This window comes from Anguilla anguilla, chromosome 9 (assembly GCF_013347855.1).
Source record: "Anguilla anguilla isolate fAngAng1 chromosome 9, fAngAng1.pri, whole genome shotgun sequence".
In the NCBI taxonomy this organism is placed as follows: Eukaryota; Metazoa; Chordata; class Actinopteri; order Anguilliformes; family Anguillidae; genus Anguilla; species Anguilla anguilla.
In genome coordinates, this window is record NC_049209.1 from 19,295,151 (window position 1) to 19,310,481 (window position 15,331).

At 41.2% G+C, this 15,331-nt stretch overlaps 1 protein-coding gene and 1 long non-coding RNA gene across 19 annotated transcripts in view; one reads left to right on the plus strand and one right to left on the minus strand.

Moving 5' to 3' along the window:
• The window catches only part of phldb1a (pleckstrin homology-like domain, family B, member 1a), an 81,537-nt gene that overhangs the window by 61,140 nt on the left and 5,066 nt on the right, over positions 1-15,331 (minus strand). For all 18 annotated transcript variants that reach the window (XR_004766898.1, XR_004766899.1, XM_035433251.1 and 15 more), the window contains exons 2-4: positions 8,106-8,198; positions 4,720-4,843; positions 2,616-2,786 (exon numbers count right to left, since the gene is read on the minus strand). Coding sequence is in view for 16 of the 18 variants with exons in the window: in XM_035433240.1 (XP_035289131.1) it covers positions 2,616-2,786; positions 4,720-4,843; positions 8,106-8,198 (388 nt within the window). In the remaining 2 variants the exon portion in view is untranslated. The remainder of the gene's footprint in view (positions 1-2,615; positions 2,787-4,719; positions 4,844-8,105; positions 8,199-15,331) is intronic.
• LOC118235670 lies at positions 1,248-2,658 on the plus strand. The gene is made up of 3 exons (XR_004766900.1): positions 1,248-1,300; positions 2,049-2,172; positions 2,578-2,658. It is a non-coding gene; the product is annotated as an uncharacterized LOC118235670 (long non-coding RNA).

Below are 15,331 nucleotides of genomic sequence, written 5' to 3' on the forward strand. Positions count from 1 at the left end.
GATGTTGATGACATTTTCAACCCAAAACTAGTGATATATGTTATCACAAGGAAGATGCCCCCATGCCCTTCAAGCCAGTTAAATTTTGTTAATTTTTCCTTTCTTTTTTAAAATATTCATTTGTTACTTTTTTTCTCTGCCCTTTTAAATATATCAACAAATATGTCATATGTTACTACAATTATTCTACATATGTGGTAATTTGTACAGGGAATTATTAGTCTTTATGCATGCGCACCTAACATTGTGTAATGGGAGGGTATTTATATTTGTCCCGGTGCGATCCTTGCATTTGTTTTTTGACTCTGCGAAAGACATTGTAGATGCTGAAATGACAGTCTCCCTGCAAACAGTGCCTTTTGCTCGAAGCTCAGTGTGCATTCCTTATTTCAGGCTAGTCCCTGAGAAATTGTCCAGGGAAGGAGTCCTTCCCTGTACTTCTGATATATGTTCTATTGAACATTGCAAGTCCAGACCTGTTGTCCCCAAACATGGTCCTTACTGAGCTGTGAAACGCCTCTTTGTCTTAATTGGTGTACACCCCAGAGACACTAAGACAGCGACCTGACATCATTGTTAAATATTAGCAGACTACATGTGGAGTCACATTGACCGGTGGTACCTCCCTATTTTACAATCCTGTCAGATGATTGTAGAGTACTGTTTCTCTCTATAGTACCATGCACACACCGTCATATGTAAATACACCAACTCAATTGTGTACACCCTCTGTGGAACAGTAAAGTCTTGCTTTGATAAGTGGCTTTGTTGCAGTTATGGATGCATTATCTGACCCCTTACTGGAGTCTTATCTCTTTTTTTAGCACATATCAGGGGCTCTGATATACTTATTAAGAGGAATGGGTAATATAACTGACTTTATTAAGGCATACCACTCACTATACACATACTCATATGGCAGAGGAAAGCCATGTCGAACAGTTACTGTAAAGTTTTAATGTAGAATATCTTCTATAATATATTCAGATATTAAATAATTTAAAGCATAATTTTTAAATTCATGCAATTTTTATGTATACTGTGGATATGGCCATTGTATTCTGGAAATGAAATTAAACTCCAAATTGTGACATAGCTACAATGTAACTGAGAATGGGTTTAAGGGGATTTTGCAGTAGCATGATTATTCTGAGCATGCTCACTTTTGCCATCTGACTGGCTATTAAAACAGTTTGTCGTATTTAATGGACAAAGAGCTGATGCTCTGCTCTCTGTTTTTCTTTGCAGTGTTTAATATGTTAAACTTCTAAAAGAAGAACCCTCTTCCTGGTTCACTGGGGTAAGTGTAATTAGATTTATGATCCTTGCCTTGCCCCTGATATATAATGTAATTCCATTGAAGATTTAGTATGGCTCCATTTGAATTTGAATGTAGAGCTATCTCAGTCAGCCACCCCAAAAATAATCAATGTGATGTCCAAACAATGCACCCAAGAGGCATCGCCATGATGCTTTAAAATTGCAAAAGGTCTGAAATCTCAAAGACTTTACCTCAGGATAGAAAACAATATTGAATGGGTTACAAGACACTATTCCAGACCAGTCAGTATTAGTGTGTCTCTGTCGTTCTGAGCTGAGCTGAGCTGATTTTCTTGCAAATTCATATGGATGTTGCAAGAGCTTGAAGTTATTCATCTATCAACATTGTCTGATGAATATTCATTTATGGGACATTGTGCAATGGCTTTAAATGGCAGCTTAGCGTTGATCCTGAGGTAGTTCTATACAACAGCATTGCTTTGGACTGATTGGCATTATTGCAATGGGAAGCGATGAGTATGTGGTAATTCCCAAATTACATACACTAATGCATATATTCTATTGTGTGAAGTAAGAATAACATTGCCTTTCAGTTAGTCAAAAAGGTATTTAGGAATTTTTCCATTTGCATTGACACAAAGTATTACTGGTTATATTATAGTGTCTGAAACATACAATGTACTTTTTGTGATTGATTTATAAATATGCATGCCTTATATTCTGGATTTCATGTCTAACTGCATATTGAGGTGCTACTTCTCTTACAGGGTGAACTGGCCCTGTACCCTTCACTTGACTCCCTCACTGCCTGTGATGTGCCATGCAATAGCAGAGCATCAGACAGACCATTAATGACAGGAACAGTCATGGAGTCATGCAGGCTATCCCAGGGTATCTATTTTCTGATACTGACCTGCAGGCTTAGATAGCTCCAACTGCACTGATATATTAAATTTCATTATGAACAAGAATATCTGACAAATCAAAATGTCTCACATAGATATGTACGAAGATGCATTAAACATGGATGGTTCATACTTGAAAATACAGCCATAACGAGGGAAATTTTTAGACATTTGCAAATGCATGCACATGCTGTTGTTGTTTTTTTAAGTTTAACTTAATTATATTTAACATTTCATTTCAGAGAATGTATTAATCTGTGGTGACAAAAATACACAAAATAAATATAAAAGCAATCTAAATTTATGCCACATGTAGAAAAATATGTGCATTTCACATTTTTGGAAAGCAGCATCCCACATTGACATCTCTTTGTCACATGATTTTTGTTAGGGTAGGGAGCAGGCAAGGCAGGGTTCTAGGTTCTGTACCTTGTGACAGCCGGACCGGTTTGGTGACAGGGACACCGTCGATGGAGCAGAGGTGCCCACAGGGGTGAAGGCTGATGACCCCTCCCCGGTTCTCAATGTAGCAGTGCTGAGCCACGACGCCGGGGCCCTGCATGCTAATGTCAGTGTTGTCATGGCCCAGAGTGGTCCTTCCTGGAACAAAAAGCCATTCCCACCGCAGCATGAGAAATAGGAGTCAAGCCTCCCATCCCTGCTGCAATGCAAACACCACCTTCCGCTCGGACTCCTCCTGACCTAAAATCACATGCTAAATGTGGTCCCCAGCTTGACTAATTAAAATCCTGTGGAGACTTCAAAGCCCAAAGAAAGCTCTTGGTTTCGTTATTTGATACATGCTACTGTAATCCCCAAAGGAACCTCTCTTAACTGTTTCCCTCTGGGGAGGGTCAATCTAGGTAAAATGTTTGGTCAGACAAGTGCCTATAAATCTTCCTTGGGGGGCTATTAGAGTTGTGGCACGCAAGGCATGTCTAACTACATCTAACCCTGGACGGACAATGTTCTTCATGCAATTTCAAGTTGTTGCTGGCACCTCCATACATGTTACAGCAGCAAATATTTCTTGTTTAAAAGGTAAAATATCTCAGAAGAACAGTGGCCTTATGTGGTTTTGTTTTAGGAAACAGAGAATATCAACCCAGCTGCCCAATCATGTGTTTTCAGCATGGGCGGAACTGACTATGTGAGACTATGTAACAGTTAAGCAGTGAAGGTCAATCTGTCAAGGTGCATCCACCATGCTTTACAAGAGTGGGGCAAAAAAACAGAGGGACATGACTACCCCTGTCTGCCCCCAATGCTATTTCTCATGCAGCCTGAAACCCAAGATTACAGAAGGCAAATAGGTCTTGGAATGCCACCGCAGGAAGTGCCGAAGTCTTTTCATCCAAGGGACCTCAAAATTTCCCTTTGCCTCCCATACATACACAAACACACACGTGCGTGTCTGCAAGCACACACGCATGCACAACTACAAATTAAGTCTTTGTCATACCTACCTGCCTGAAAAAGTAACCTCCTTAAATGCCCAAAAATATAATTGAACCTACAGACACAAATGTGTGTGTGTATGTGTGTGTCTGTGTGAGAGACAGACAGACAGACAGACAGAGGAAGAGACAAAGAGAGAGGGAGAGAGAGAGTATGTGTGCTGGGCAGGTGACGGTTGTGATAGCTGCCTTGGGGGGATTGGGGTTGCCAGATATCATAAAGCCCTGCTGCTGTGTCTTGTGCAGAAATAGGGGTGGTGACAAGGTCAGGTGACAGCCTTTTTCACTCACAGTGCAGGGTTCAGGGACTGCACTGTGTCAGGGCTGTTGTAGCTCACAGACACGGGAGGCCGGCGTTTCCTAAGAATGGCCACACCCCCACAGTGCAGGGCCACAGCCCAGATCCAGCTCCGCTGCAGACAGATGATGTCATTCTCTTACTTTGTATTCAGTGCTTCCAGAACTGACGTACTACTGCATGCATATTTATTTATTTAACTTTTTTTTTTAACTTGATGTCATTGCCCTCTATTTGTCATTCTTAGGCTGATGAGATATGGCAGCATGCGGTCAAAAGCACAAAGCTCATGGCCAGCAGAAGCACTTTCAATTAACTTATTTGTTCTAAAACATTTTCGCTCGTACAAAGTGCTTTTATTGCTTATTTGTGCTTTTTGTGTTCATGTTTTATTAAAAATAAAAAAACTCCAGACATGTGCAACATAAAGCTCATAATAATCACAGCAATAAGCAATGAGGACAATGCCAGTCTTAGTTTAATGGATTTATCAAATCCATTTATTTATGGCATTAAAGGATCCCAAAACCAGCATATGAAACTACACTATGGTCCCTAATTCACCCTTGGATTCACATTCTCTGGCATATTCAGCCCTGAAAAATATTGATTGTGCATGTACTATATTTAGAAGCAATTTATTTTGGCAATTTACCACATGTAAATAATATATGTAGTTCACTGTTGCCTTTGTAGAGATGTGTTGGGACTTTAGAGGGAGCTGAGGATTGATTAATCTGCCTGAAATGCACTTCTGTGTGACCTTTATGTTGCTCACCTTCAGGGAGGGGTAGCAGGGTGATGGCTGTGCTGAGACGGCCACTTCCCAGGCTGACCAGATGGGGGCGCTCTGCTTGGACCTTCAGCCCCTTCCCTGTCTCAATCAGATCCAGTGGGGTGCTCTGTGATGGGGAAGGAAATCAGGCTCATCACATCACACTTCACCAAATGGAGTGCCGAGACGCTCCTTTAGATGAAAAAGTAACCACATTGCCCTCCAAAGAAAATACATGGAAATCAATGGGAAGACTTGTCATCATCAGACTTGTGATGCGTTACAAACACACAAACCCTTCCCCCTCCCCCATAAAAATTGCAGATATGATCCGAAAAGTTAAATTCTCACAAAAATGGCCTTTTATCTGTTTGCAGTCACATGCAGTCGCAAAGCATGTTACCAGTGTCAAAATGAAAAGTACTAGCACAATCAAGCAGGATGGAAAAAATCCACAGAAGAAGAGACCCAGTGAATACTTTGCAATGAGAGATTCCAGGGGTGGAGGAGCCCCAAAGAAGCAGTTTATTATTGAGATTCATTTAGGCAGAAGCCATTCATTTTGCGCATGTAGTAAATGACCACAGCTCTCTCAGTGCACCAACACAATGGCTATTACATGGCCCATTTCCCCCTGTTTCAGCCTCTGCTCCTCACACGGACTCACGTGGGTCGCCGGCCCCAGGGGCCAGTTTGCATTTCGTGGGATCTGTTGCCCTGGAGGTGAGCTCTAGCTCAAGTGTGCCCCCTACCCCTATCCCAGAGCAGTGTGGTTTTGACAGATCATCACAGGGGGGAGGTCCTCATTGCAGAGGAATGTGGAATGTGCACACAGGAAGACCCAGTGTGCTGAGTGTATGTGTGTCTGGATGAGCAGCCATGCATGTGTTTCTGCTTGGGTATGAACACGGGAATCAGAAACTTTAAATTTCTCTCCAACGTAATATTTGGTTGAAACTTAAGAGAATGAAATTCATTTCTCGTCCGTTTTTCTTCACAGTTGTTATGCATTCACATTATATTAATTTCGCCTACCAGACTCCTTTATCGCAAGCAGCTTACATACCTTACATTTTTCATAGACTACCCATTTATGCAGCCGGATATTTACTGGAGTGCCCAGGGGTATCTGTGGGATTTGAACCTGCAGCCTGGGTCACAAGCTCAGTTCCCTTATTACCATACTGCACGGTCACCCTGTTCCGATGTTCAGTTCTGCACTCTGATGCACACTATCTGTACATGCATTACACTAGTTATTCATACAAGCAGAGGGGCAGCGGGCACCATATGATTATTACAGTTGCTTTTTGGCTGTTTTTATGGCAGGAGATATGTTAAAACCAACACAAAGGACTTGTTCCTTCCATAACTCACAAGCTTCCATAAGTTGCCTTTCTGAAGAACTGGCAAATTGTTAAAGCATCCTCTCCAATGGTTGACTGCCCATTAGCAAGAGACAAATAGGATTACAAGTATCCCTTTAGTCTAATCAGATACAGTAGGAACTGTAGAACTAAGAGGATTGAATTTAGCATTAAGGCCCCCATTACATGAATGGTGGCAACTGAGAAGCTATCGGTAGATCCATAAAATGACCTTTCACCTCTGACTTTGAGGCAAGATCAAAGATATCAGATTTACCAATGCAGTCCATGCGCTGTGTTTTTGATGTCTTCTCTCCAAATCTTTCCCTCAGATAGCTCACCAGCTGCTCAAGCAAGTTTTCACTACCGTGCAAAAAAGACTAAATTTAAAGTCATTTGTCATCTAGGCAACATTAAGAGTTTGGTGTTGTCATTGAGGTTCTTGAAAAGAAGATATGTAGGAAACAATAGTGACAGTGCTTCCATTTTAACACATCATCGGTTATAACATAAGGACATGAGTTGAAAGTACAGCAAGTGAAAAATTACATGTATGTCAAAATGCAGAGCTGTTATTTCAAGCCATGAAAATGTACTGTGAAAAAATATAATATATACTACCAGTAATATATACCTATTTATATATTTTGTAATAATATAAATAATATTTAGTAAGGGAACACACATACACACATATTACATATACATTCTACATATGTGTGTAGAATGTCACTATAAAAAATAAGTCCCTCTCTCAGGACTTGTCCCCCATTCCCAGCTGGATGTCTGTTTTATCCCACAGTTCCCTGGTGCTCTTCCTCTGTTTGCATATCTGACCCTCTGCATCCCTCTGCCCAGATGTGGGAAGGTGCAGGAGATTCTGCCGCTCAGGAATTCAAGGTGATAACCTTTGACCCCTTGTAACATCTTGTCACACCCTGCTGTGAATAGATGAGGGCTCCTGATATGAGAATTATAAGAATTGACATATTTTTAAATATATTTCAGTATCTATGGTAATAGCAAGATATTTATTCTTTTTATTTCTTATTTTATATCTTTCATTGAGGTGAGCTCTGCAGGACTGAGCTCAGGCTCCACAGCTGAAACACTGCAATGTAGCCGTTGGAGGCTAAACTCCAATGCATTTCAGTTGATTTTAGCCTGCTTATCTTCAGTAGGCATCTGTTGCCATTTGCGGTTGGTAGCCCTTGTTGCTAGTGGCTGAACTTTCACAATGGCTTTCATCATTGTCTTCCAGGACTCCTTCTTTTTCCCTGAATTGTTGAAGCACGTTTTTTGAACTTCTGACATTTTCTGAGTTTCCTGTTTCTGCAGTGGGATTGTTGTCCCTTGCCTGCATTCAATGAATATTTGTCCCCAACATTTATTTACACATTTAGCATTATCTTTGTTTCTTAGCATACGATTTGACAAATTAATTTTGGTGATCCCCGCACTTGCTAAACTGTGTTTGTGGAAAATAAAATCTAACACTTGCCTTTATCTTTTTGTCAGAGTTCAGTAAAAAATAATCCAGGCACTTGTAGTGCATTGTGAAATGCTAAACTTGGAGATAATTCCATATTTGTGGATTTTGTGAGTTCCATTGTTGGAGAGTCACTGGAGGACCTTGAAATGTACAAATTGCTGACACAACTGACAAGAGAGTAAATGGGATTTGAGAATCAATTCAATAGAAATGAATGCCTTGAAATACCTAGCTGTTTAGACAACTGAATAGTCAATACCATCTTTCACTTGTTGTGAATCAAAGTCTTTTAAAAAAAAAAGTCTGATGAATAATTTATTTTCTGAAAGAAAACTAATGGCAAGCAGCATTTTTGTTCACCAGCCTCAAAATCTGTTACTGTTAACCTTCACCAGTCAGAACCTTCTGAAAAATCCTTTATGTCGCTGTTTATTTCCAGAGCCGAAAATTTGGAACTCATAATGTAAGGAGTGGGAAGCATCACCAGTGGTGTATAAAAGCTCCACAGGCCAACGCTCTAGAAGACTCACCTGCAACAGCTGGTGGGTCTGTCGTCCACGCTCTGGCAGGTTCCTGTTCATGTCTGCAGCGTTGTCAATCAAATTCTCTGATGCATGAAGATCCTGAAGGAGACAAAGCACCCCCGGATAAACAGGTCTTCTCAAGAGTCATGTTGGTGTCAAAACTGCAAATAATTTGACGTCACTATTCAATGGTATATATGAGCTCATAAAACACACACCTTTAACATCTTAGGATTAATGGCTAATGAAATATTGACCTATGACCATGTTTCAGTTATTTCCCAGAATGTCATCAGTGATAATTCAATTTACACTCATTAAACATAACCCCATAAACCATTATTTTGCTTGACAGTTGCCTTTCTGCATTACTGTATCAGTGATGTAAGTGACGTTGGATGTTAATTGTGTAACTAGTAATAACGACTCCTTAAACAGGAAAAAACATATACATTTGTAAAGGAGATAAACAAGCTGCTTTCTGAAAGATTGCACTCAAATATTTACAGGGAGAGCTTGAATCCCTGTTTGCAAGCCACCTGGATTTGTGTAAAAGTGCAAAGAGGAAGATCATCTGTGCTCATTGGACCCATTTTACCTCCATGTGGTATCCACCAACACAACTGTCCACAATAACCCTTTTTATCCATTGCATCACTAACCACAGCACCTGGAAATGTGCTTCCTGTAGGATATTGCCAGCGAAATGGCTAATTTAAGGTACCACTGATAACATTGAGATTATTCAGCATCATTGATAACATTTTGAATGTCAAGACAGATTTCCATGGACAATGATGACCTGAGTTTGTTGTGTGCGTCAGCAATTTGGTGTATTGGAAAACAGAGCATCTGCATGAGTCATGCTGAGTCAGCATGCGCATGCACGTGCGCGTGCGCGCACACACACACACACACACTGGCCACTGTGTATGCTGTTGAAATACATATTCTCCTACCCTTGTGGACGGCATTGATCCCACATTCACCCCTAGCATCGGACACATTTGTGCACACTACAAAATCTACATGTAACCCTTGTTGAGTATCTTCTTACTTTTTATCATTACATTACATTTATTTGGCAGACGCTTTTATCCAAAGCAACGTACAATAAGTGCATACCGAAGGTCACTGGACCAGCTACAAAACACAGGTTGGATAAGGAACAATACTCATTTTGTACTGTTATTCATGGCCATGAACACACAGTTCACACAGTAAACATTACTGACCTAACCTATGCTAAGTCAAACTTCATATTGAGCTTCTTTTTTGTTTTTGTCTTTATATTTTTTACTTCATTTTGCTTACCTTAGTCATCTAATTCCTTTATTGTTAGCCCTTTTTGTCTTTCTTTGCTTTGACTGTTTTAATTCATGTATTTTGTGAAGTACCTCATTGGATAGGTCCTTTACAAAGACATTATTTTATTACACAGAGAGTGCAATATATCTGTGAAGACACTGCAGTGTTTAATGGGTTGATGGGATCACAGAGTATTGCAAAATTTTGAATATGATCAAATAATAAAATATATTCACTCTGTGACTATTACATCCTTGAAGACTTTATTAGATACCACATTTCAATGCAGTAGACTGGATAAAAGTGAAAAATATTAGTGAAATATAAATATGCTATATATTAGCCAAAATGTCCCTACCCACTCATGAAAAACAGTCAGGAACAACCCAGTTATTTAAAATATTATCCAAAGTCTCCAATATGAATGTTCTATAAAATAAATTGTCTGGCATTGACGTGGTCTGCTTTACTGAGCCGTCTGGGTTTCAGTCCATCTGCAGCAGAGCGCAGATGATAGAGTGACTCACAGCAATGCTCCACACTCTTATAACCCGAGAGCCCCAAGATGGAGAGCCATAACTCTGTATAAATCAAGACCACACTGCCTTGCATTCAGCAACCGTGTCCTGAAAGGCCGCATTCATAATGTTTTCTGGAAAACATTTGGTTGCATGTACCAATGATTTTATTTATCAGGCTTGTGAGGGCTGGTCACTGTCTGAAGGCATGTAGTCGCATTCAACAGAACACCTTCCTGGATTTGAATCTGTGTACACTGGTGGGCCATTTTTTACCAAGCAACCTAAATAATGAGGTGGAACAACAGTGAACGAGCATCCCAAGGTGGCCATCCCAACAGCCGCTAGAGTTGTGAAATCAAGAAATCCTTTCCCATAACACCCATCTGCAAGCCCAGACTCCCCCCACCCCCAGATTCCAGAGAAATATGTGATTCAAAGACCGGAAATCTCTGCTGTTCAGCACCAGTGTTTCAAGAGTATGCACACAATGAACCGTGGCGCATGATTGCAAGTCCTAGCATGAGGGGGACACAGGGCTAGTAACCGTCTGCCATTCCCTGTCAATGTGCCTGATTATTCCTGAAGTCACCTTGTCCCCCCTGGTGTTGCTAACAGTGGCAGAAATAGACATGGTAGGGTGGTTACAGTGACCCTTCCCTTTTTAGACAAAATCTCACAAATGCATTAGGCCAAATACCTCTCTGTGGGTGGTGCTAAGAGCTATATTGCAGGTGAAGACATACAGTATATCATTTGGCTAAGAGGCTAAGAATGATCTTATGCATGAAAAAAGAGGGAAAAAAAGCTTATTTCTCTTCTTCTAATTATTATTATTATTATTATTATTATTATTATTATTATTATTGTTATTGTTATTATTATTAGCCAATGGGTTTGAACCTCTGTTGTTATTTTAATATTCCTGTGGCTACATTTTTGTATGTTTCAGTGTCTACAAAGCAGTCCAATCTGCTTAGTATACACACAGCAAAATGTTCAGTGAAAATTTGCTCCGGCAGAGTACTTTTAACTTCAGTAAAGTACACATGATCCCTACTGGACTCATATAAACTCTGTTAGAGTTGATTTAATGCTGAATTTTACACTGTAACTGTTAGCCGCGCTACATGCTGATCACCTTCACAAATGTTACAAAGCATTGCCTGTGAAACAACACCATCTACTGAAACTTAGACTAAGGTCCTTTGTGCAGAATTACAACTGAAGGGTAAAAGTCACATGTTATCAATTCACCAACGAGAACCAACCATACTGTAGTGCAGTCTTTGGATTAATTCAGACAAGCTTGTGATTGCCACACATGATTTCCCCCACCCATATTTGGGGTTCATGAAGCAGTGTCATCTGGACAAAAACCAAAACTTAATTGCCAAGACGGACCTCCTGTCTATGCAACAAACCCCCTCCCTCCTCCCCATTTTCAGAAGTAGTGGTTGAGAGTCAGGAAGAGGCGTTTCTATAAAGAAAGACACAAAGTCGACCCACAAACAAGCATACTGGATAGGAGTGTCACAGTTTTTCTGAGGATTTTTTTTCACAAAACATTTTTTATCGTTCTTTCAACACTTCGGGCAGTGAAGCAAACATACGGCAATTAAAAGAAGACAAAGCAATAAAAACACACTTTTCATGGTTCTCAAAATACATATAATGATGGGAGGGTGACTAATCCCAACCACCACCAATAAGCAACACCCACACGGGTGATGCAAAGGACCTGCCACAGCACACAATGCCTCCCTTGTTGGATGACTCTGAAAGTAAATCTGCACTTACTGTTGGAAAATGCAGTGCTCAGTTCACGCCACACGGTTTAACTACCACTTTCTTCTGTCTTACACTGTGGAAAGCCGGTATCTGGGCCATGTAAGAGCGGGGAGACATCGCCATCGCTGGGGAAACTGAAAAGCTATCTGGGCCCGCAAGACCCCTGTGCTTCTCCTCCGCAGTCTTGACGATCAGCTGCCGGTGACAGCGCAAAGCCCAGGGCTTCCCTGTCATTAAGCTAACGATCCCAGGTCCCACCCACCCGCTGAAAGACAAAAGTCAAGCGTGATCAAAGGCTTCCCCCCTCACTCGTCATCGGCCCCAACGTCCATTGAGATGCACAGGTTAGGCCATTTATTACAGGATGGGGGGAACAAAGAGAAGCGTTCAATTAGAGAGTGATGGAGGAGAGACTGTTGGGCTGCAAATAACAGGACTGTAGAAACCATCTGCTCTCTGGTCTGTCTAACAACCGCGGTCTGATTACGTCATGTGAAACATTGTCCCATTGAATAATATGCTACTAATGTATGTATTTCATCCAGAAAATTTTTTTTTGAACGTGGTATTCTTGGTTTGAAATACCGTAACTTGTTAATCTTGAAAGGTTTTCAGTTGCTCTTATTTGCAAAGTAGGCTGTCCTCATGGGTCTAACTTATTGGGGGGATGTCAGCTCTTTAGGGAATGTCATTCATCACTACTCTTACGAATGGCAATGGTACTGGAAGCCAAGCAACTCCCTCCTCCCCTATATACACAAGCACACACTTTTGAAATGATAACTACACCTTTGGTTGACTGCGCAAGCATGAAACAGGTGCCATGTTGACACAGACATTCTGAGGGGCAGGAAAATCAAACAGTAAAGATTTTCGGTGAGCAGAGCCCTGCCGAGTTATTCCTGTTTATGAGCTGTGCAGTGGAAAGGTCTAATTTATGGTGGAGGAGTGGAAGAGGAGAGGCCCCGCACGGTGTGAGCCTCTGGGAGGAGTCTCATCTGGGCACTTCCTGCCCAGACGGCACATTGTGACTGGAACAAAAGGTGTTTTCCCATTTGGATTTTTAAAAAATATTTTTTTGGGCAGTGTGGGCCAAGGCGTCATGCTGGTGATGGTGATGACGTGGTGTTGCTATTTATAAACAGCTGTTACACAGCAGCTGTTTGAGTCCCTGCTAACAGTTTCTTCTGTTTTTGTGTGTTGAGCTGCACATGTGTCTTCCTGACTTGTGTCTGTGTGAGTCCGGTTTGAGAAGCACAGTGTGTTAAGCTTCTCAAACATACATAGCTCAGGAGGTAAGAGCGGTTGTCTGGCAGTCGGAGGGTTGCCGGTTCGATTCCCCGCCCTGGGTGTGTCGAAGTGTCCCTGAGCAAGACACCTAACCCCTAATTGCTCCCAACGAGCTGATTGGTACCTTGCATGGCAGCCTTTTACCGTTGGTGAATGGGTGAATGAGAGGCATCAATTGTAAAGCGCTTTGGATAAAAGCGCTATATAAATGTAGTCTATTTACTATTTACCATAAGCTCATTGGCTGACATCACATACTTTGGTTGCGAGCACATGCTGTTCTGCCAGCTCCCAAATCACAATGGTGGTTGCAATGGACACTGCAGCAGTAGCCTGATTGGGCAGTCCAAATTGGTCAGAAAACGAAAAAAGGCGGAGTCTTCCTATTTAAAGACCCTACGCAGTCAAAAAAATCATTTTTTTATAGTTAATAATACAAAAAGAAACAAAGAGAAATTAATATTAAGCATAATCTATTCCTTTGAGAACTTCCTTTGTAGACCACTTCTTAGTGGGCTGCCAATCAGAAATGAACATGAAGTAAATATTCATATAGAAAGGACACGCCATGTCCAACCTCCAGCTCTGCTGTTTAGAAATGACATCGTTAACAGAGTTCAGATTTTTTTTTTAATTCTGAATTTAGATTTTAAAATATTCGGGCAGTTATTTTGTGAGTTTTCTGCTGATAAACTGACAATACTCTGAAGCCAATGAGCTGAAATCTAATGGGTGGCCATCCATTTTCAATTAATGAATGCCTGAACGATTGGCTGGAATGTTCTAGGACCAAGCGTGCAAACTTATTAAGAGAGAGAAACAAAAACGCATCCAGTTAATTATTATGGAAGCATTACATGACAAAGAAACAGGGCGGCTTTCTGGAACGAACTGTGAGAAAACAGAGAGAGAGAGAGCATAGGGGAGCAGAGAAGGAGGGAATATGGAACAGATGACTAACAAACAAAAAGAGACATTAACAAAGGGGTGGGTCACAGGATGTTTGTATGTGAGCTCCCTACGAGGCCTCGAAAGCAGGGATGTTTCCCGTGTTCTGAGGCCTAGGCTAGGACCCGCCTCCCTGGGCAGTGAAAATAGCCACTCTCCCAACCTTGTTGGGAAACTTCTGTTCTTTGTCCGCCCTCCAGGAAATGGTCCAAGTGATCCTGACAGGTTGACAAAACTCCAAAGGAGACTAAAACCACAAACAAACTGGCTGCCGGCCGGACAGAGACCCAAAACACAATGATCTCTTCATTCGCTGAATGGAAATTACAAGCCTTCCTATGGTTCTTAGGTCATGGATCAACATGATTCTGACTAATCGGGAATCACAACAGAACTGTCTTTGGGGGATTTTTGGTCCACCCACGTTGCTTTCGCACATGCAGATGGACTGAAAAACCAAGCACTGACTTTTACTCCGCATCAAATCGGTTGTAGCTATGGAACAAGTGACTGCATCTAGCTTCCACAGAAAGATACATTGCACAAAGAGCTTCTCTTCTGGGATAAACAAACCCATAGCCAATTTGGTTGGTATCTATAGAGACCTTGGAGGATCATAGTCAAAGTAGGAATGTAAACAATATTCACACTGCATAGTGGTTCACATTTACATTTTACATTTATGCATGTAGCAGACACCTTCGCCCAGAGTGACTTACAAGGATTACATTTTTAGATATAATCCATACAGCTGGATATTTAATGAAACAATTCAGGTTAAGCAGCTTGCTCAAGGATACAGCTGCGTCAGTCTTTGAGTTCCAAGCCCAGTTCCCTGACCAATGAGCCCAGTTCCCTAACCAAAAGCCATTCTAGGTTTTACCGGATGAAGCTGATCATCATGAGACAGGTTGTGGATTCCATTCAGTACGCTCACCTCAGCCTCAAGCATTATGAGAACTTGAATGAGGCTGAAGGCACAAGTATCCCCAAAAAAAAACGCACTCTCTCCCCTTGAGAGTGTAATGCACACTTGAGAAATAATAACGATAATTTAAATTGCACAATTTCTTTGGCGCTAGCAGTGAGTTTCCCTGGTCAGTGAGTTGACAGAAGATGTTTTACAGTTCACAGTATTTGTGATCCTTTTTTGTTTGGCACCCATTCAAATATTCCACTGCTGCGGGGAAAACAACCACATTCTTGAAAATCTAATCATTAACCAAAGTGGTCTTATTAATGCATGGCTGCTTCAGGTGCTTTCGGTAAGTCCAACCAGAAATCAACCAGAAGTATCTACAAAGTGCTAAGAACTCAGTACTGTGCCGCTCAGAAACCAGTAACTGATGTCCTTTTCTTGGTTTCAACTGAGTAAAG